This window comes from Azolla caroliniana, unplaced genomic scaffold, assembly GCF_043228905.1.
Source record: "Azolla caroliniana isolate FFs.n. ecotype wild unplaced genomic scaffold, voAzoCaro1.0.p SCAF_390, whole genome shotgun sequence".
Taxonomy (NCBI): Eukaryota; Viridiplantae; Streptophyta; class Polypodiopsida; order Salviniales; family Salviniaceae; genus Azolla; species Azolla caroliniana.
Genome location: NW_028230825.1, coordinates 58 through 23101, shown reverse-complemented (window position 1 = coordinate 23101; position 23044 = coordinate 58). Strand labels below are relative to the sequence as shown.

Genomic DNA, 23044 nt, shown 5'->3' with positions numbered 1-23044 from the left:
ATATTGCAGGATCAAGAGTCTAATATGGCTTTTACGGTAGTATTCCCTGGATTGAGAAGGAATGGAGGAATGTTCTTCCTCGTATTGGGACTTTGTTAGGTAGGATCATTGCTACGCGTGATGGACAGGTGGGTGGGGTACCTGTTGTTTGGTTGATCGCACCAAGATCTGTTCGGTTGCCGACAACTATTGCTTTACCTAACGTAATTATAAATAAATCACCGGTTGTGCAAAAGGTATATTATCAAGGTTTACCTACTCAATGTTTTGTGTGTCGACAGTTTGGTCATTTAGGTAGAGATTGTCCGAAGCGTCAGCCAAATGTTGAAGTACATTCACCTAATCGACCAAATGTTAACAATGAGGGCTGGTCTACAATTGCTGCTAAACATGTTTTTAAACTGACTCGTAAGTTGGTTAATCCAATGTTATTACTTGAAGCTAACCCTTATCACTCTTTGCAGGTAGTGGAAAAGGAGGTGGGGTTTAGTCAAGTGGATGGCGGTTTTTCCCTCCTAGTTTTCACAAAGGAGCAACATAATTTGCAAGACACATTTTTTAAGGTACAAGATGTAGAATCTGTTTTTAAGGTTAAAAATCAATTTAGTAACAATAAACAACTATTTTTAGATCAAGTAAAACAAATTGATAGATCCGTAGCTTTCGAAGAGTTTATAAAGAAAAAAAATGAAGTGGTCAAGGTTGACCTTACACATCCTTACATGAATTGTGGCAATATAGTTGCTTTTACTACAATTGCCAAGTTGTCTGATAGGGTTTCTATTATCGATAAACATATGCCAGTACGTGCATATAAGTTGACTGGGAAAGACATTTGGTCAAATAAGAGACAATTACGGGCCTCAGAGGATGGAAGGAAGGGTAGAGACATTGCACTTGCTGAAAGGAGAGTAGGACTGCAAAACATGAATGATGGATAGGTTAAAAATATTATTTCATGGAATGTACAGGGTTTGGGAGGCAGACATTACCATAAAGTAAGGAGTGTTTTCCGTCATCAATCAAGGAAGTATGCGATAGGTAGGATTGATGTTCTTCTTATTCAAGAGCATCATTTTAATGAACGAAGGATACAAAATAATGGAAAATTGTTGCCAGGCCAGTGGAGACAGTTCTGGGTGCCTGCAACTGGGGATAATAATCTGAAGGCATGACTTTGCATTGCAATAAATGACATTTGGTGGTTTGCTTTCTTACATTATGGAGTGTTGACTTGTGGTGGAGGTCATTATGTAATTCTACAATTTGGTTTGAAAAAATGGGGATTGTTGAATATATATGCAGCAAATCATACCAAAGATAGAACAATATTTTGGAAGAGCCTAATGGCACAATTACCGGTTGTTGACCACTGGGCAATTGCAAGTGATTTTAATATGTTGGAGGATGGTTGTGATAGGTTGGGAGGCACATCACAAACAATATATGGTTTAGAACTATATGAATGGGAACGTTTAATTTTTTCTTTCGGTTTATTGGACTTGTGGCATGTGTCTTCTTTTGCAAGGATACAAGATTCCTTAGAGTATTCAAGATAAGATAGAAGACGGTCACATATGAATTTGTCTAGGTTAGATAAATTCTATGCTGATAAGTTTTTATGGGACAAAGGAGGTTCCATTGGAATCATACCTTCATTTTCCTTTTCTGATCATGCACCGCTTCAGTTAGTTATAGTCTTGCAGGAGCATTATAAGAACTCAAGGTTTAGAATTCCAAATCATGTGTTTCTTGGCCCAGATTGTGTCTCCTATTGTGCATAGTATTTGGAATAAGTATGACTACTCCTATGATTATGCATTATCTAGTGTCCAGAAGGCAATTAGTGAAACACAACAATTTTTTAACGATAAGGCTAAACAAGTATTTTATGTGTCTTTAACTAAAATAGTTAGGCTTTTTAGGGGCTTGAAATCCCTGCAACATTTGGAAGAGAGAAGACCATATTCAAGTTATATAAGTTCTCGAGTGGTACAAGTAGGCTCCTATACCACTGATCCCAGTCAGATGCGACAAATAGCCTCTGAATATTATGAGGCTATGTTAAAAGCTAGACCCTTTTCTGAGGCTGATTTGGTTAAGAGGGACATCATATGGTTTAGGATTCATAATAGGGTTTATGTACAACATTTAGGTTGTCTTTTGCAACCATTAAGTCCTCAAGAGGTTTTTAAAGCAATAAAAGCCCTCACAAAGGATGTTTGTCCTAGTTTGGATGGGCTGGGAGTTCAATGGTATATCCAATATTGGGATTTGATAGGTGATGGACTGACCAAAGTATGTCAACAGATTTTAGATTCTGGAAATATGCCACAAGAATGGAAGGAGGGTTTAATCTATATGGTTCCTAAAACAAGTTGACAATTAGAAGAGGTTAGCCATTGGAGACCAATCACTTTGTTAAATGTTATTTATAAGATATTAGCAAAAACGATAGCTAGATAGTTACAACCTTATCTTTGGAGTTGATTCATGATACCTAGACTGGTTTTTTGCAAGAACGAAGTATCTTTGATAATATTATCCTCTTTTTTTTCTTCACCGACAGAGGCATTGGATTGAGTAGCCCCGGGAGAGCCGCCGACTCCAACTATCGTCCATTCTTCCTGTTTGTTCCATGGGACGAACCTTCGTATTTCTAGATCAGTTTTGAGGCTGATGTTGTCAGACAATTCAAGTCAAGTAGAGTTTTTTAAGAAAGGAGTAGAGAACCAACCAGTAGGGATAAAAAAAAAGATATGTACCCCTTTTTAAGTCTAAACTACGGACGAGAGCTTAAAAGCCATCCCCGGGTTCGAAAAAAAAAAATCGTAATCGCGTGTCTATCAAATTTTGATGCTCAATTGTAAATGTAACCCGTTCCAAGAGGAAGAGACATTCTAAGATTCTCTTTTGGGAAATGGTGACCTTCGTTGAATTGCAGAAGCAAGATCTGGCGGTGTTATTTCTGGATTTTGAAAAAGGTTAGGACAGAGTGGACTGGGATTTTATGGAGGGAACACTCTTCAGGATGGGTTTTCCAAGCATATGGGCACGAGGAGTTTCAACATTATACCGTAATGCAAATAGTTCTCTCTTATTTGCAGGGGACATTAGTAGGGGGTTTTCTATTTCATGATCTGTACGACAGGGATGTCCACCTGCTCCTTTCCTGTTTTTGCTAGTATTTGAAGCATTTTCTGTACATTTAAATTCTCAATATGTAAATATTAAAGGTTTAGCACTACCAATGGAAAATGTTGGTGTGGATAGCGAATTTGCTGATGATACAACTTTATATGTTCAAGCCTCACATTGTAATTTGTTACAGGTGCAAAAGGTCATGGATGTTTTCTCAAATGCATCGGGTGCATTGATAAATTGGGATAAATCATCAGGTTTTTGGGTCGCTTTGGGAGATCCGCCAGTTAATGTATCTTCCTTAGGATTCACGTGGATACCTCAAGGTCAGTCTATTAGGTATCTAAGTTGTCGAGTGGGTGTGGGATTAAAGACAGGAGATATGATTGTGCCCTTATTGTTACGATTAAGAAATAAATTAATATATTGGAATAAATTTGTTTTATCCTTAGTTGGACGTGTAGTTATAGCTAATTCGGTGCTTCTGTCCTCGATTTGGTATATAGCATCTACATGGTTGTTTTCTGGGTCAATAATGTTGAAACTTCAACGTTTAGTACGAAATTTTATTTGGGGGAACAATAGATCAGACAATTATGTAGCAAAGGTAGCTTCGTCTATTCTAATACAATCTAAACAAAAAGGAGGTTTAGGTTTGATTGATCCGTTTATGCAAAGTAAAGCCTTACTTACTAAACATGTTGTTAAGAGTTTATTGCCATGAGAGGAGTTATGGAAAAAGTTATGGATTCAACATTTACATAAGGTCAAACCTTCGATAGGCTGTCAACAGAATGATAGTCTTAGATGGTTCTTTAATGCAAATTTTCAACTACCTAAGTCCAATGATGGATCATTACGTTTCTTCAATGGAATTTTTCGGGCATGGGAAAGTCTTCGGCAAATACTTGTTTTCTTGCCACCAAAAAGCTATCATCAATTTATGCGTCAACCATTGATATGGAATCCTTTATTTACTAATGAAGTTGCATGTGGTTTGGGTTTATGCCCTAGGTTATCATGGATTGCAATGGACAATGGACCATCTCGTACGGTTGCGGATTGGATAACGTTTATGTAGTCTTTTGCGCAAGATCAAAGGAATAGGTTATCTAACCTAAGAGGGGCTAAGATCATGTTATCACAATTGTCCACGGTGTTGCGAAAATACGACGAGGATACGTGAACTTGAGGTAGGACCACGGGGCCTCCGACCAGAGGATATCAAATTCGTGCGTTTATATTTTTAACAATTAATGGAAATAAGAAATTTAATAATTTTCATTAACAAAGGAAAAGAAATTACATTATGTCTCAAGATTGGGATTCAAAAGTTTTAGGTTTACTGAGATTAATAGAAAAGAAAAATTAGGGGTTTTGAGAGATATGGCTTCCGTAGGGAAAATTAGGGTTTTTGAGTGTTATGGCTTCCATAGGGAAAATTAGGGTTAGGTTATATGAGAGATATGGCTTCCGTAGGGAAAATTAGGGTTTTTGAGTGTTATGGCTTCGATAAGATAAGGGAACTAAGAAAGAAAAAAAATAAAAATGGAGAGAGGATGAGTGGAGGAAAAAAAATGGAATATATATGGAGTTCTCTGTTGATTATAGCCTTCAATGTTACTTTGCATGCCCACTTTTAGTTGCATGGCCTCTACTTTTAGTTGCATCCATTTTTAGTTGCATGGCTTTTTCTTTTAGTTGTATGCGACCATTCACATGGCCTTTACTTTAGTCTCCTTTACTTTACTTTAATTTGCCACATGATCCTATCATCCATCTGTCTTGATCGCCGCCCATCCAATCCGTCCGATCCACGTCTAGCCTCGTCCGGTCTCCCGTTTCCGGTTGTCGACTTCGCCCAGTTTCCGACTCCATTTGATTGCCGGTTTCACCGGTTTTGATTTGATTATCGGCCGGTTTCGGTTTGTTTTCCGACCAGTTTCAGTTTAGTTTTTTTTTGTAACTTGGTCACATTCATCCATCTAGACAAAGTGGCCAAACTGCTCTTTGCACAAATGAAAAATGAGGGATCTCAATGTGCTTATATAGCCAGGGCCTTAAGTTTCCTATCTATGTGGGATAAATCATAGTTCTATTTTCCCTATCTTCTCAAACTCCATGTTCTCATAACTTCCATTTTGTATGTAGTGAAATGCGTTTTAAAGCTCTTTAGTACATCCATCTTTCTATAACAAGCTACTAATCTAATCTAAAATAATTATTTCATTATTTTTCTACATAGTTTTCCTATCGTGTGTGAAAAACCTCACGACAACGGTGTATCACGTCACAATGCCAACATTGCAATTCGATCATTTTCAGAGTTGGTGCGGTATGTTCTCAACACTCAATATACTCATAGGAGCTTGATTATATCATCAAAATGGCAACCTCTATTTTTATGAAATTCTGGGCAATGGTAGGTTGATACTAGTCGATGAGGAGTCTCCAATCATGTCCACTGCGAAGCAATTGCCAGTGCGAGTAATTGCTAGATTAGATAATAAAAAAATATCAATCCTAGTCCACTAATTGCTAATTTCTCATCTCATATTTGGGTGTTAGTCTTTTGGCCAATTAACAACCTACAATGGGATCCATCAGATTATGGTTGGAAATTGTCCATGTCTGACTCTTTGACTAAGGTTCTCCCTTTCTTCACATATTCAGTGGCGTTTGGGAGGAATTTTATGTTGAAGCAAACCGAGTCGATACCTGCTAGAAAAAAGTATTGGGAGGAAGGTAATGTCTCATCTTCTCATATGGTGATGTTTTGGAAACAATTTTGGTCAATTAAATGCATGAATAATGCATTGCTAGTAGGTGATTTGTTGAGGGGATTGGTGAGTAATCGGTCATGTATATATGTGTGGGTTTGCGGCTGAGACATTGCATCATGTATTTTGGGAATGTGTTGCCACAAAAAGTTTTTGGTGTCAAATTCTTGGGCATCTAAGTCGTAAGTATAGGTCGGCTATTTTCATGGGGGGTGTAGTCTTTCTGGGGAATGTTGGATCAACAAAGGGCCTTTTATCATTATAATCACTCTTCCTTGTCTTTACATGTAAGAAGTTTTCAGGTATATTCTACTTCAAGCTCCTTGCAGGGAATTAAATTCTTCTTGCGGAGTTATGTTTGGCAGAATCTCTCCTCGTTGGCTCTATGGGTTCTTTGGAAAGCTAGGTGTTCCAAGTTATACAATAATGAAGACACTCACATTGTGGATCATGTAAAAAAAATTTGGAACTTATTGGTACATGCGGTTAAAGGTGATTATGACAATTATAAGGGTTTTGGAAACATATCTATTCAAAAAAGAAGGAGAATGCGACGAGTTTGGTTAGCTATTCCTATAATGTTAGATGCAGGCGTTGAGGTTAGATGGAACTATGTACCACCTCGTTGGTTGTTCCCCCCCTCGGCACCATTCTTATTGCGAACAACATGAGTCAACATGGAGGAGACGATTGTGCCATGTAGGAAGGCTCTTTTAATGTATAAGGTGTTGATGATAATCGAATATAGCCAGAGGGTGGATGTGGACATCAGGATGAGGGATGATGTTGTGGGAGCTGAAGTAGAGTAGTATAAGAAGGTAGGAATTTTTTTTTACTCAATTTTGGTTGTTAGTACAGGATTTTAGGGGTATTCGGCGAAATTCCTATGATAATCAGAGATAGAGAGATGGTGGATGTGGACATGAGGAAGTTGGTTTTCTGTTTTTGTGATCAAGATGAGTGATGTTGGTGGGGGGGCTGAAGCAAATTATTATGAGAAGGTGAGGAATTTTTTCCATTCATTTGTTGGTTGTTTGTGTAACAGGATTTTCAAGGTAATCAACGATATGGCAAGAAGGTCAACGAGATGCTTCAGATGTGGGCTGACTTATGAAGATGTTATGGTTCTCATAGGTTGAGGGATGATGGCAATGGGGTTTGACGCATATTTGTCATGATGGCGATCGGATGCGGAGTGTCGTCTCCGGTTGCGACTACTCCCGGCTGCATCAGTTTCTCAAGGTATGAGTACCACTCCTTGTGGCACGTCATGTGGTTCGATGCCCCGGAGTCGACGTACCACACCTCGTCCGATTTCGGGGTGGACATCTTCATCGTGTTTGATTCGTGTCTCGTCACAAAGGCTGACCCTTTTCCAGCTTTTCCGGACCCTGCGGCGTACTGCGATCGCTGCCAATTTCCTTTGTCGATTTGTCCGGAGCCTGATCCGGATCCAGTCCTCTTTGAATCAGCGCGCTTCTTCCAGCACTTGCTCTCCTTGTGGCCTTTCTTGCCACAATACCAGCATTCCACAACGGATTTCCCTTGCCGGTTCTCGTCGCCTCGACTCCCCCTATTTTCGGAGGGTCTGGAATTGTTGTCGACATCACTTCGGTGCCTTCGTCCTTGATCCCGTCGACCGCCTCCATTGCGCACCGACTCGCCTCGTCCGCCACGACCACGGGACCTATCTCCCTCCATGTACAACATCTTGTTGTCGGCATGAGTGCTCGTCGACGCACCCACGTGGTTCTCCTCTATAAGGAGCATCGACTGTAGGTCGAAAAACGACGACGTATTCTCCCGTGTACACACAGTAGTTCGGAATTCTCCAAACTTCGATGCCAATCCCCCGAGATAGATCTGCACCATCTCGCCTTCCTCAACGTTCACATCGATGGAGGCTAAGGAGTCACATATATCTTTGATCTTCGAGGTGTAATCAACCACCGACAAATCACGTTGTTGTAGGTTGCTCAGCTCCTATCGGAGTTGAAGCTTCCTAGATGTAGTGCTTGTGACGGAAATCTTCTTCAGATTTCCCCAAGCATCTTTTGGCATTTTTGCATCCCAAATGTAGCTTTGGAGCTGTTCGCCCACACAAGATGTGAAGCAGTACAGTACTCTGCTCGCCGACTATTCCCACACCAGGAAATCTTTGTGTGTCGATTCGGGTGCTGTGTCATTTGCTCCATCAACATAGCTCCAGTAACCGTGCCCGAGCAGGTACTGGTGCATCTTGTAGGACCAAGACGTGTAGTTGTTTCTGTCGAGCTTCTCCGTCGGAAGCGAGCTAGCCATACCTCTATCCATCAGTTTTACCTATTCTTCTTGGTTTGTTTCCCTTTCAAGCTATGTCGGCTGCAAAGGTTCTCAACCATCGCGCTCTGATACCATGTAAAGAATAGCGTGCAGAAGCAGTAGGAAACCGAACACAGAAAATACACAGGTTTAATGGGGAGCTTGTATATGCACAGTACGCGGGAGAGACACAGAGAGAGAACACACAGAAAAACTAGATTCAAAATAATACTCAATCTGTACATAGGATGTGCTTAGTGAGCACTTTTATACAAGTCCATACTGACTGACATAAATACTAACACGTACTTCAATGCTCATAAGTGAGCTCTACACTAACTCCCAAAAATATTCCTTACGAGGAATATCATACTAACAGCCTTCCGGTTTACGCACTGATACGGCCATGTTATGCGTACCGATTTACGCACCCAATCTACGCACTAGGTTACGCATCGTATTATGCACGAATGTTGAGCTTGTCTCTCAACAATTTATTTCACTCATTTATGGCAATCAGTACAAGATCGCGGTAATTGGTGAGATGACAATAGGGTCAACGAGGTGCTCTAGATATGGGTTGAGTTAAGAAGATATTATGGTTCTCATAGGTTGTGGGATGATGGCAATGGGGTTTGAAGCATGTTTGTCACGACAAGAGGATGAGTGGTGTTGGTGTGAGGGTTGACGAATATCATGAGGGGATGAGGAATCATTTTTCACTTATTTTGTTGTTATTTGCACTGGACATTGGTGGTATTTGGCGAGATGGTTGATGTGGACTGAATGAAGCAATTTGTCTATTTTTAGGAGTGATGATGGTGGGGGGGGGGGGACCGAAGTAGATCATGAGGGGATGACCTTGGTAGTAAGCGGCGGGATGGTTGATGCGGACCGAATGAAGTATAATTTTGTTTAGTGTTAAGGTTGAGCGAAGATGGTGTGGGGATTGAAGCAAATGGTGTGAGGTGAGGAGGACATAGTTCATCTTGTTTTATAGGGAGATTATTACAAGTACATTTTCAATTTTCATGGATAAGAAGGATATGGTCGTCTTGATATGGGAGATGATAGATGGGGGCTATCCAATGCAGCCCATCACATTTTACCCCAAGCGTCAAGTGCATCATGAACTACTTTGGTGTCTTCAACTGTTGTGTACAAAACATTTGTCAAATATCATCACCTAGTGTACAGCCAAGTGATGGTGAACAACTTCAGTATTTGCATAACCAAATGCAAACATGGAGTTTTTAGAGTACTAGCCAGGGTATGTTGACTATGATTACCACCAAGATATGTAAAGATATGTATTCTCTTGGACCACAATAATTTGTTTATAGGTTGAGAATGGGTCTTGTTGGCAAAGGGTGAGAGAGTTTTCATGGATATAATTAGCCTTATCTTGCCAAAGGCCATCGTTTATATTTGGTCTTTTTTTTTTTATAGATACTTGTGGAGTGGAAACTATTATGTACAAATTGTAGATTGCCTTTGGCATTCTTAATTTTAATACCAATGTAGTATAGTTTTTATGGAAAAAAAATACAGATTGCAAGGACTTGTAAAGAAAGGTCAATGGAAATGCTCATGCAGATTCCCCAATGAGAGACCCCATTCTTATTTGCAAAACAATATTTTGAATATGTCCATAACATGTGGCACTTTGGTTGAAGGAAAAAGAGGTTTGTGTAACCATGCCTACGACAGATATTGCACAATGGAATGCATTGATCACGTGCATGCAAACAAGGGTAATAGCTTTGTGGCTTGAAGTTAGTGCCAAAAACGTTGGGCAAGAAGGTGAAAATAATCTTAGATTGCATTATTTGTAGTTTCCATAGGTCATTGTAATGTTTTAGCCTAATCATTTCATCATGTATGCAAAATTCTACTAATGAAGATTATTATTTTTTGGTACAAAAAACAAACTAACAAAAATGACAAGTGTAAGACTCGTGCCATGGCTAAAACTATCATCAATTACCATCTTATCTTTCTAGATATCATTGTAATCCATTGTTCACTCTTATCTTATCATTCTAATCCATCTTTCCCTTGGGCTACACATGATATTATTAGTATGTCAACTAGTGTAACCTACATTATTATGCACACTATCCATGTTTGGAGAAGTTTTTATTTTTTGTAATTTATGAATTGCTTTATTATGCATGCTTTAGTTGAATTTATTGTGGTTGCTAAAAATTTGTGTATAATTGAATTTAGTCATCGCAGGAAAACTACGATGAATACTAACAATGACAATACATACCACATAAAAATTCCCACATAAAAATTCATTGATGACATTAGAAAATGACAAAGGGCGCGCACACACACACACACACACCATGAGGGAGGAACCAAACATTTCTCTTTTTCATACACATGCAACAACATTCATGAATGTAGAACAGGGTAAGATATTTACGCACAAAGAAGTAAGTATAAATATGTTATCCTTCTTGTGGTAATTATTTCCCAGTTAGTTAAGTATAAATATGTTATCCTTCTTGTGGTAATTATTTCCCAGTTAGTTAAGTATAAATATGTTATCCTTCTTGTGGTAATTATTTCCCAGTTAGTTAAGCATAAATATGTTATCCTTCTTGTGGTGATATTATCTTTGTTTGAAATCACTAGTATTGTCTAAAGTCATCAACTTCTTGTTGTGTTACAAAAAATATTGGGCACAAAGTAACTACTTCATATTTGCATGCTCGGCTTGGAAGGAAAACTAGAAAAGGACAAATTACCTAAGATGTTGGATTGAGAAAACAAGATATTTGCAAATCATGTAGTAAATTTTCCATGATTTCTTATCATTTACCAAACAAAAGACTGAAAGACACATTTTATGAGCAACCTTTGATTGACTACTCTTTTCAGTGCTAAAAGATTGAAAGAAGTGAATCTACTTCATAAAGTACTTGAAGGTATCAATATGAGGCAATAGGATATTTCAAGGTATCAAAAGTATATCCATTCATCCAAATGTTCAAGTAACATATGCAACTTTGTAATTTAAACCTATTTACCATGTGTCATTTGAAAACTCATTAGAATAGAAGAAAAGGCGTAGTGTATGCAAGCTTTGATAACTTCTTCATACCGGCCTAGTTGAATTGTTTGATTATTATGCAATGGCCACAAGACAAATTCCAATTCACGCTATATATAGTCACATGTGCTTGAAAAAATATAATAAGATATAGATCAAAGTTTATGTATATCTATAAACTTGGAACAAATAGTTATTTATTGTTTCATTAGAACTTCATGTACATTGTGTTGACCTAATTTTCTCGAATAATTTATATTTGTGAAAAGCACATGTGATGCATTCTAGAAAAGAAAACCATCACAATTTGACAATTGTTTCTTCATGTATGACTTGTACTTCATACTAACCTTACACATTACATTTTCGAGTCAAGCTTTCAACGCTTTCTTGGAAGTATAATTAGAATTTCGAAATGCTTCAATTAATATAAAAAATTGACCAGCTTGAAATCTTAGTTTATGACGAGATCATGTGGTTGGTAAGTGGTTCTCATAGTCATGGGATTATATTTATAATCCATCAAACATTACAAAATTATGATTGAGTTTTATATAACTTCTAATAAGGTTTAAATATACCATCCATGACCTTGAGATTTTGGAAAGTTAAACAATTAAATACATTCACAAATAATGGGTTTGTTTTGCTATAAAATATTGTTAATTTGTTGTCAATAATGTGAAGGTATATCTTACATGCTTGTTTGTCTAAATAAATAAATAGGTTTCACTTCCTTTGTATTGATTATCTTGTCCTAAAAATTAAACAAGACACTACATGCTATACCACAAGGTTGAAAGCAATGCCTTTATACATTATGAGTTCATTGCCTTCATATGTGATACTAAGATGTCACCACCAATTAGATTTACAATACAATGTTGCTTATACATGCATTCTTCAACCTTATGTAAATTCCCAATGATGTGCCAATGACAATGGTTGTAAACTATAAACTACAATGCATAACTATTAAAACAATAAGAGAAATAACTCACACATAACATTCAAGTCAAATTCAAACCAATTACAATGTGTCTTTCTACCTCAAGTCTTGGTTGGAAAAGAGAACACATCGGAGTGTTCTCAAAAGTCCTATCTTGAACCTAATGGTCAAACATTGTGGTGGTGATGCTGCTTATGATAATTATAACATGTGCACAATCCCTCAACATGAACTTCATAGCCTTAGGAGTATTGCCAGTATTGGAAGCTAGAAGGACCATCAAAGATGCATAAATGATTGTCTCAAAATAGTTGCCTATCATCCCAATCGGCAACGTTTTGGTTTGGTTTGGAAGTCTCAAACCCGGCTCAAACTGAACAATTAAGAAAAAGTTGAAACTAAACCGAACTAGACCGAATCACGAAATCGTCTAAACCAAAACCGTACAAACCAAACCTTTTACACAAAATTCAAGCCTAAACGAAACAGTTCTAGAAGTTTTTGGTTTTGGTTTTGGTTTTTGTATGAAACACATTATCAAAAAAATTTCTTGATGCATTATAACATATAGCAATAAATAAAAGGTTCCATATCAAAGAATTGGAGGCCTAAAATAAAGCTCACCATTTTTTCACAAAAATTACAAAATGTTGTTATGAGCAAAAAGGCATCTCATGGTGGAAATCTTACCATAATAGGAGCCAAGATCATATAAGTTAAACTGATGTACACATGAATTTTGCTTTTTTATAATCTCCATTATAGGAGTTCAATGTACCATGAGCTCTACCTTGCATGTAACTGAAAGATTTACATATGGGATCATACATCCAAAATAAAAATGAGGCTTGTATAATTTGAATATAGTTTCGAATATTACAAGATCATTGGATCGTTACCTATAGTATTGACATGCTAAGATATATGTTGTGTCACAAGAACAATAAAAAAGATGGGGTTCTCAATTTCGTAGGCTTTGCTTGCAATGTTGGATTGGCACAAATAGCTTGATATGTGCAGTCATGAATGTCCTCATGATCACTCTTTGTCAATATTTAAACTAGCTCTTTGAAGGCCTTGGCCTTAGCGAAGTCTTCTATGTTAGATTCTGTAAAAATGACCAAATCAATCAACAAAAGTGATAACCATAATGAATCTCAAAGACAACATTTACATTGTCATGAATTTATAAATTAGAATAAGTTGAAAAAACAAAATGAGTCTCACCTTGTACAACTTGATGTGATTCATATTTAGCAAAGTTTGCAATTCCACTAGCAACCCGAGCTTGTACATTCGAGCTTTATATAACCTTGCCAAATCTCCTAGTTTTGGCAAGCATGAGTGTACTCTTTAGTAGTTATGATGTACAATGAAAATTTACCTGTTTTTTGAATGATTAGGAATGACATTAGCCAATGTTTGTAATATTAAATGATTCACTTGACATGTAGTGGATCTCATTCTAGGTATCGTTCACAATAGTTTGTGAGGGTCAAATATCACACATAGATAATCATGACATGTTTCCCTCTTGCTACATATATATAGTAAATACTGTAGTCCTAGCTATATGCATTATGCCAATGGTAACTTCATACATATTATCTTTCTCATAAGATACCTTAAAACGTGACACGTACATATCCCCCAAAGGTCCGTAACAAATAAGGTAAGGGGAACACTTGCTTGAGAAACGACTAGAGGTCAACCAGAGATGCAAGGCAACGAAGGATGCTTCATTAGGTCTAAAAGTAGGTGTCCCTTTTCGAGGGGGGCTGAAAAGATAAAGATAAACAGAGAGAAGGTATGGGCGTGTCTTCAGGGTAGGGTTTCCCAACTCCTAGCTATTAGAGGCTTGCATAGCGGTCAAGTTTTGCTGAGTGGTGTGTGCATGTGTGTAGGTCAACATGGGAATTTTGGTATATACATGTGTACATATGAGGAGGGGGGGCGGAAGAAAGCCTTCCTTCCCATTTTTATTTGGTTTTTTTTGGGATGGATGGATGGACGTAGGGCTTTTCTTTACACAAAAGCAAGCAAACAACAACAACAGCAGTTTTTGAAAAAAGCTTCTTCCCCTTTTTATCTCTCGCTTCCTGTTTGGCCTCTGTCTGTGTGGATCTGGGCTTAGTTAGGCTTAGGCGGTAGAGAGAGAGAGTGTGAGTGTGAGCGTGTGTGTGTGAGAGAGAGAGAGAGAGAAGGGGTTGGGGGGCAAAAGGAAGCTTCTTACACTTGCTGTTCTTTACAGACGAAGAAGAAGAAGAAGAAGAAGAAGAAGAAGGAGAAAGAAAGGATTGGGTTATGGAAGTAAGCGATGGAGAGAGAAGTAGCAGAAGACCTGCTACAGTGTCGCCAATGTCGGTGCAAAATCTGGATTTTCCGTAGCCTTTGGGCAGGAGGACGAAAACGAAGGAGAAGCATAGCAGAGACACAGACCTTCGAAGAAGAGGAAGAAGAAGACTATACAAATATAGAAGAAGCTACTCTATATTTGTCTCGGTATCTACGTGTTTGCTAGTAAGTGAGTATTTTCTGTTTCTATGCTGAGGAAGCTCGAAAAAGCACCTTTCTTCAAATAACTATAGTCTATCAACCCGACTTTGATTCCATTCCAGATGTGAAGGAAAATAAGGCTACTTGAAAGCACTACAAAAGGCAGATGTGCATAGATCCATTAAAAATCTAAATGTTATTTCATATGCTTCAAAATCTAGGTGGTTTCTATGTGGAAAATTAACCACACAATGTCCAACGCTGTGTTAGGAGTGGTTGATTCATCTATAACCTGATCATTGGTATCAGAATGATTCAAATTCTTTTGATTTTCGTAATAAATGAAGCAATGAATGGGAAGCGCAATTGGTCTAACCAGTAACCAAGGGAATGATATGTGCTCCAAACACAGCAATCAAAGGGAAGATCCATAGTCTATAATAAGTATTAGAAGGCATGTTCTCTAATTTCAAACAAAGGAATCAACAGTGATATCAGCGTTTAACAACTAATCAAAGGAATGATATTTGCTTCTAGCAAAATAATCAAACAAAAGAGGATACGTAGTCTATAGCGAGTAATCAAAGTGAAGGGAATCATTAGCCTTGCTATTCCTACAATGACTTTAAGCATGTAGAGAGGCATGTCATTATTGACACAGCTAACTATTTTACAAAGGGTTGTTTTCATTATCAACTCCAAAAGAATATGTCTAATCAAAGAAAAACAATCTTACTTGGAAGCGTTAAGCAACATATGATGTCTAACTTCTGCACTAACACTCTTATTTAAAGCGCTATTCTTTTAGGAGCTCCTTTTGAGATGGGTCCATTTGGGAAGTTCACGAATAAGCTCAAAAGTCAGCAGAAAGAGGCATCAAAGAATGTGAGTGAAGACACAGACTTTACTCCTAAGTCACCGAGAGAGAATGCTTGTGTTCTAACTGATACCAGCCAAGCAGCTAGAAAGGCAGGAACAGATTTTAGTAATAGGCATCACGTCGAAGGTGTTCATGATAATGCTAGACAGCCTACAGGAGTATTTGAATCTGGTCAAGCTGACAGAAGGACTGACCTCAGCTTGCCTGTGAGGGTCACAAAAAAGCTACATGCTAATAGCATTGCCATAAAGAATGAGATGTCTTCAATGAATCTTGATCAAAGAGAGCTTGAAGATGTCAAAGGAAAAGGAAATAGCAAAGAAAGAAAATGTAAACCAAATTCTGAACAAAGAGAATATGAAGTAAACATTAGGTGCAAAGAAAGCAGAAGTAATCTTAATGTTGAGAATCTGAACGAGACATTCTCGAGTCAAGGTAAAGGCAGTGTCACCGAAGATGATGGTAAAGAAGCCAAAAATCCATCACTGGAGGGTAAGAATGAGGCTGTGGCTCTTGAGAGTTCTGACCTTGATAGTTCATCATTGTCACTCTCTCTTGGCCTTAATAGAATAAGGACTCGGTCTGGGCCCTTACACAGTGAAGAGGAACACAAAGTCACAGTGTCAGAGCGTAAAACTACGAAAAGTGACAAGTCAATACCCACTTTACATCGAAGATCTCATCATGAAAATGTAATGCGAAAACAGAGAGATGATTCAGGCAGACTTGAGCTTGGGCATGTGTCAAGTAGTAATAAGGAGGGGGAATCTTACAAAACACATGCTGCAATTGCGAATATATCTACCATATGCTCAGATGGGAAAATGAGGCGGAAGATAAAAGCTGAGTCGCACAGGCTTCAAAGGTTCCATTCTGGAAGAAGCCCCCCTGATCAGAACACCTCAAAAAATGAGATCTTTGCAACAACTGGCTTTTCTATGTCCGAAGCAAATGAAAAGGCATCACCACAAGCTTTGTCTGCACAATGCATACAGAAAGTCCCTCCCAAATCAGGTGATTTTCTATAATCTTCTTAGTATTAAACATGATACCCACATCTACAGTTTGTATCACAACCAATGAGTACATGTGCATTCTTGAAGAACGTGACTTGGAAATTGAAAATAAATTGAATGCGTGAAGTTAGATTGGAAATGTCTTTTGTTCTCTTACTGTTAATATGAGAGCTACTTCTAAAGCTATGAAATATTAGTATGAGGCTAATGCATTTGACATTATTGATTTGTATCAATTGAGAGGTGTACACATTTGAGCTGAGCTGGTGTTTTGTGTCAAGCATGTTACTCATCTGCATATATTTTCTTTAACGTCTTGGAGGAAGATTTTATAATGAGACAATGCCATGTCCCATAATTAACAACGGGGTTGCCTATTAAGTGATTGTTAGCTATGAAATAGTTAGGTGAGAGATGTTGAGAATAGTACCTAATTGAAACTTGATTGTTGGGCACATCCACCCAAATAACACAGTTCGCTATATGTTTTGTACTGAATCCCAACCATAAAGTTTTTTTTAAAAAATTTGTCAAAGACACAGAAGTTCATACTTCAAAGAACTCTTATATGCCCAAAGAGATAAAAAAATGTGATAGCACTAATAAGAGCTTGTAGGTTCTGTTTAAAAGCTAAAGATTCCAGGCGTTGGATAATCTTTAAATGGTCTAATTTCTCAGTTTGTGCGAGGATTGAAAATGATTATACATATATAAGAAATTTATTGCGAATCATGTTACAGTCACCATTCAGTGATTTCATGGTTGTGCCTCTGATTGTATATGGGATACAAATGACCAGATTATTAATTTAGATTTCAAGCTAGTGGGTATGGCCAACTTTCCAACGCCTAGCAATTAACAAATTTCAAGCTTATATTAAAACCTTGTGTTCTTACAGAGTTTATTTTGGAGAAGCAAGTTGCTTCATCTCTTCTTTCATGCCTTAACAATGGGTTTGATGAAGCATTTGATACAGAGGTAATCCTATCCAGTTACATCGGTTTCCAAATCAGCGTGTTGTCTGTTAAGTGGCTACTACATTTATTCCAGCATGCATAATCCCCCAGCTCTTGCCTGACAGGTTAATGGAAAGCAACTAGATGTTATAAAAGAAGCAGATTCTCCCACATTCCATCACCCAATACCCCAAGTGGCACACAAACGTGTCTTTAAAAAGTGGCCTAAGGACTTTAAAAGCTTTTCACATGAATTGGGACCTAGGGGTGGACGAACGCATGATGTTCAGCGGCCACATAGTGACAATGATTTGGAGGTAAGAATCTATAAACCAGTGATCAAACTGTCTTTTCTGAACAATTTTCGCATAGCCCGTCATTTCTTGAGAGTAGTGTTTTATTGAAAATGTTGGACCTGCAGGAGCTTTTGGCTGCTTTACGGGCACGATTTAACACGGCCAAGGAGGAAGTAGATTCAGAACTGAAGTATTTTGCGTCAGACCTTATTGAAATTCTTGACCGGAACACTGACTCATTCCCAGAATGGAAGGAGAATGTTGAGGACCTTCTACTATTAGCGCAGAGATGTGCAAAGCTTTCACCTGTCGACTTCAGGCGTGAGTGCGAGAAGATTGTTCATGAGCTTGACGAACGGCGACAGGAGTTGCCCATGGGCTTGCTGAAACAACTTCATACTAGAATGCTTTTCATACTTACAAGATGCACCAGGTTGCTTCAATTTCAAAAGGAGACAATTCCTGAAGAAGAGGGGCTGCACAAAGTTCACCAATTCTTGAAGGGGGTCCCATCAGTTGCGCTATCATCTGGTTCAGCTAAAAGAGGGAAGAGTACAGCTACCTCCAAAAATCTTCTTTCTGAGGTGCTAGAGCAGTCTGCCAGAAATGATGCAGGTGTGCCAAAGGTCAAGCCCACAAGAAAACATAGGCTGGCTGGAGAAAAGGCAAGACTCAAGGATGAACAACCTTCCTCACCAAACATACTGAATCTCAGGAAGTCAGTCACTGCTATCAATGAGATATTTGATCTGATTGATAGTACAAATAGTTCAGCTACAAAAGTGCATGACGAGTGCATAGTAAACCAGGTGGAGAGCACATGGGATCAAACAGGTGGGAAACTTGGGGATGCAGATTTGCAGTTGAGGCAGTCAGAAAAAGCACCTTCATCACCTCTGACCGATCTAGATAAAGACGAGCCTGAGTTAGTTCTCTGTAGAATCTGTGAAGAACAAGTTCTCACTTCACAGCTTCAACCTCATTCACTGCCATGTTCTTTGGCTGATGCTTATGATGCGCAAGGTAATAATATAGATGAAAGGCTTAGGATGTTGGCAGATGGATTGGAGAAAATAGCTGACAGCATTGTAAAGAATAATCATATGGTAGTTGATGAGAGTCCAGATGTATCTAGATTATTTAAGTCAAATTCACATGAAGGATCTGACAATGCTTCTCCTCAGTTTAGTGACCTTAAAGTTGCTGATATCAGATTGGATGACACATGTATCAGTGAATCTGGAAGTGTTGAGGATCTACGGGGTCTTAGTTTGATAAATTTCAAGAGACTGCTTGGAAGAACGGAGCAGGGTTTTGCATCCTCTTCAGCAGGGAGTGGAACTCCTCGATCAACTCTTACAACACCAAGAACCAGCCAGCTTGATTTACTATGGGCAGAACGAAACAGCTTTGTAGAACAAGAAGACATCTCACAGGTGACAATCTCATGGAATATTGAATAAATTCATCCTCATAAAAGTCACATGCTGTCTATTTATTACGGGTGAAGTTGTCTCTAGTTGATCAGTTGATAAAATTTTGTTCAGTGGATTTCTTGATCCTGGTTTATCAAGGGAAGCAGAGAAAAGAAGCCAGGGTTTCTTTTCTTCCTGGGGCATTCTTGTATCTTCTTTGATGGGTCTTGTGGAGCACTGCTTGGTGGTGCACTCCCCCACAGTGATTCATTTGCATGTTCTTCGCAGGATTGAGCGATTGACCATAGCTGTAGGACTTGTATATACTTTATATGTGCAACCGTCATTAGACACTTGGCAACTCTGATGTTTTTTTGTACAGCTAATACAAAGTCCCGCCATTCCTAATTGTGCCATATATTTAAGTTCTGGAACATGAATTCTTTACTTTTGTCAAAGGACAACTTGTATATGCTTGGCATCTGGTATCTTACAAACCATGGGATTCATCTTCATTTATTCATTTCCTTCATGAGAATGATGTGTTAGTGCATTGCATATGGTAGAAATTCTGGTAAAATTTTCTCCCGCTGAAACAAGTTGTGTTGGAACTAACAGAATGCCTTTCATGTCAACAGATTTATGAACTTGCATCTATTGCAAGAGAGATTGCTAGCAAAAATCCCATGGAAGAAGGTGTGTTATTGTCATTGGTATCTTGTTCGGAGGAGCTGCATGAGCTTTTATCTCGAAATAAAATTCCTGCCTTTACGCTTAACACATTCGGAAGAAGGATAGAAAAACTTCTCAAGTATGTTCATTTGTGCTAAATTTCTGTGTTATATGTCTCCTGTTCATTCCTAATGCTGTTTAGAGGCATTGTTCCATTTTAATATTTTATCCCCAGATGCTTTCCATCTGTGTACTTCTTGGAGATATATTTGATAACCTTTTTCTTGATAAGACTGCATCATGAATGAAAATAATTATTTATGACCTTTATATTGTTCCGTAATATGAATGGAAGTATGCAATGTATTTTTGTGATGTGCATACATGTTTGATGAAAAGCCATTGGAGGATGTGCAAACCTATAATGATGGAACAATTTGAGTTAATTCGCGGAGTTGTCATCAGAGATCCCTATGAAATTAGCCCTTAAAGCATAGGTATCTCTGATGACCACTTAAGCTTGCCTTTGCAACTGTTTACCTTGTGAATTATATATTCAACATGGTTCTGATATGTGAGTCATGATCTTTTTCTTGGAAAATAAATTTACAAAAAACGAAATAATACTTCTGGGATGTTTTGTGTGTCATTGGAATTTCTGCTGCTGTTCTGGATGCTGATGTAAAACTGAAGTAATACGTCTGGGCTGTTCTGTGTGTCTTTGGTGTTTGTGTAGCTGTTGTCAATGCCTCGGCTTGATATAAATAGCATGTTTCACTTTCACATTTCATTTAGCAATCATATTTACTGGCTGGCTGTGGTGGGTAGGGAGAAGACATTCCTTTTTGGTGGGGCAGTAGATGCTCGAAGAACAGACTCATTTAGTGGCTCTTTTGATGATGATGGCATGTCAACTGATGATGGAGTGCAAAGTTTGAGGTCTACTCCAACTCATCCTTCTTGTAGTGATCGGATCACCATTGAGGATTTTTATATTTTAAAACCAATCAGTCGAGGTGCTTTTGGTCGAGTATTCCTTGCAAAAAAGAGGTCAACTGGAGATCTATTTGCTATCAAAGTAAGTTAATTTGATGTGACTAAAATACACAGTCAAAGTCTTTCATTATTTGTATAAAATATGATAATATGACAAAAACATACATGAGTTATAAACGACCTTTTGTTTTCAACTGCGGCAGGTTCTGAGAAAGATTGACATGATTCGGAAGAATGCAGTGGAGAACATCCTAGCCGAAAGAGACATTCTAATTACAGTGTGTAATCCTTTTGTGGTGCGTTGAAGCATATGGTTTCACTTAAGTAGCACATGTTTAATTCCTTCACTGAGTGCATATGAGCGGTAAATAGGCAGTATCATTTGTGGATTGTTTGTAGACAAAGCTCATAAGGTTAGGAGCAGCTGGACGTGAAACTAAAAGTTAATATATAATGAATCTTCTTGTATTTATTTCTCCCATGCTCTCATAATCTACCTGAGAAAGGTTTTACAATGGCTGAACATAAGGGATTTATGGTCATTCTTCTACATTCACCAATTTTAGTGTTCCGAGCTACCAGAAAGATTTAGTCAAAGTAGAATTAAAATAAATAAATTAGATTCTTTGATTTCTATAGTGATGCAAGAAGAATCTTGATATTTACTTCACGGCGTTGAACAAAGTACAATAATGTAGGAACCCTGTTCAAAGGTCTGGGAGAGGTAGACTATGAATGGGATCAACCCATGAACATTGAGATAGTATTTACCAAGATAAGCATCTATATATGCATATATAAATGCTTATCTTAGTAGATACTTTCTTTTAGTGTTCATGGGCTGATCCCATGAGATGTTATAATACCAATGTTATACTTTATAACATAGATAACCAGTAGTGATCCAGTATGTTATAGAATTCCGAAGCCCTTAAATTGATTTCCTATCGTTGTGACAACAATCCGTGATTATTTAAAAACTGGCATAGCACAATAGATGCTGATTAATTTCTCCAGTTTCAAACCTAATTCTGTATGAAACTAAATATTTATTTTCTGGATCTATTTTTATTTTGAGAACTGTTTTTATTATTTAAAGTAATAACATCTCAGAGAGGAGAATATCTACTTTCTAACTTTTCTAGCATCCTGCAAGTCATATTTTCCACCATTCTAAGAATTTCTATGGCTTTATTGATGCAGGTTAGGTTTTTCTATTCATTCACTTGTAGAGACAATCTTTATCTTGTCATGGAATATCTGAATGGAGGTGATCTATACTCGTTGCTGAGACATTTGGGCTGTCTGGACGAGGACGTAGCTCGAGTGTACATAGCAGAATTAGTAAGGGTCTAATCTTTTTTGATCCTGCAATGATCTTTTAGCTATGAATGTATAATGTTGCTTCTCTGAGAATTCCATCAGCGTAGTGTTATTCTACTTCCTCTTGATAAAGTAGATATCTTTGCCAGGTTTTAGCCCTCGAGTATCTGCATTCTTTGGGTGTTGTACATCGGGACCTAAAACCAGATAACATCCTTATTGCTCATGATGGCCATATAAAGGTAAAATTTGTGAGTTTCAATTTCTCTCCCCTTTCTATCTTTCAAAAACAGAGTAATACTCTTTTTTTAACAATAACTATGATCGGTTCAAAAGCTCAAATCAAAAGATGTTTAATCAGCCCGATACATGTAAATGATAATCCTTCAATATTAATATGTGTTTAATGCAACGGAAGATAATCCGTTTAAAATTATATGTGTCTAATGCAACAGCCGTTAATTTGTGTAATCTTAATACATGTCTAATATAAATGATAGTTCTTCTGATGTGAACATGTATGCCCATCTTGGATTTATTTCCTTATTTGATTTTGTTTAGCTGTGTACTTTGTTACTGTAATCCATTTATGAACTGTGCATCTGTATGCTATGTCTGTTGCCTGATGGATTTACCAAGACAATCTGAGGACGTGAGCATTTGTAAGAGAGTTGAAGTTCAATTAAACAAGCAGAGGACACTTGTCTAGATTGTTATGCTGGGTTTTGAAGATATTAAGGGTTTTCAAATATAGCTGTA

The 23044-nt window shown here is 37.8% G+C and overlaps 1 protein-coding gene across 1 annotated transcript; it reads left to right on the top strand.

The window, feature by feature from the left end:
* Window positions 1-14442: 14442 nt before the first annotated feature.
* Window positions 14443-22707, top strand: LOC147848330 (putative serine/threonine protein kinase IREH1). The gene is made up of 9 exons (XM_087338481.1): window positions 14443-16625; window positions 17526-17605; window positions 17709-17900; window positions 18005-19315; window positions 19933-20105; window positions 20795-21044; window positions 21166-21258; window positions 22166-22306; window positions 22435-22707. Exons 1-9 carry the CDS (start codon window positions 15554-15556, stop codon window positions 22690-22692), a joined length of 3570 nt encoding a protein of 1189 aa, XP_087194607.1. The 5' UTR covers window positions 14443-15553; the 3' UTR covers window positions 22693-22707.
* Window positions 22708-23044: the final 337 nt, after the last annotated feature.

Bases quoted from the DNA above. Each gene is read 5' to 3' on its own strand.
- LOC147848330 (XM_087338481.1), top strand. From the start codon at position 15,554: ATGGGTCCATTTGGGAAGTTCACGAATAAGCTCAAAAGTCAGCAGAAA. The intron at 17,901-18,004 runs GTAAGAATCTAT...TTGGACCTGCAG, and splicing joins ATAGTGACAATGATTTGGAG to GAGCTTTTGGCTGCTTTACG. The intron at 21,259-22,165 runs GTGCGTTGAAGC...TTATTGATGCAG, and splicing joins CAGTGTGTAATCCTTTTGTG to GTTAGGTTTTTCTATTCATT.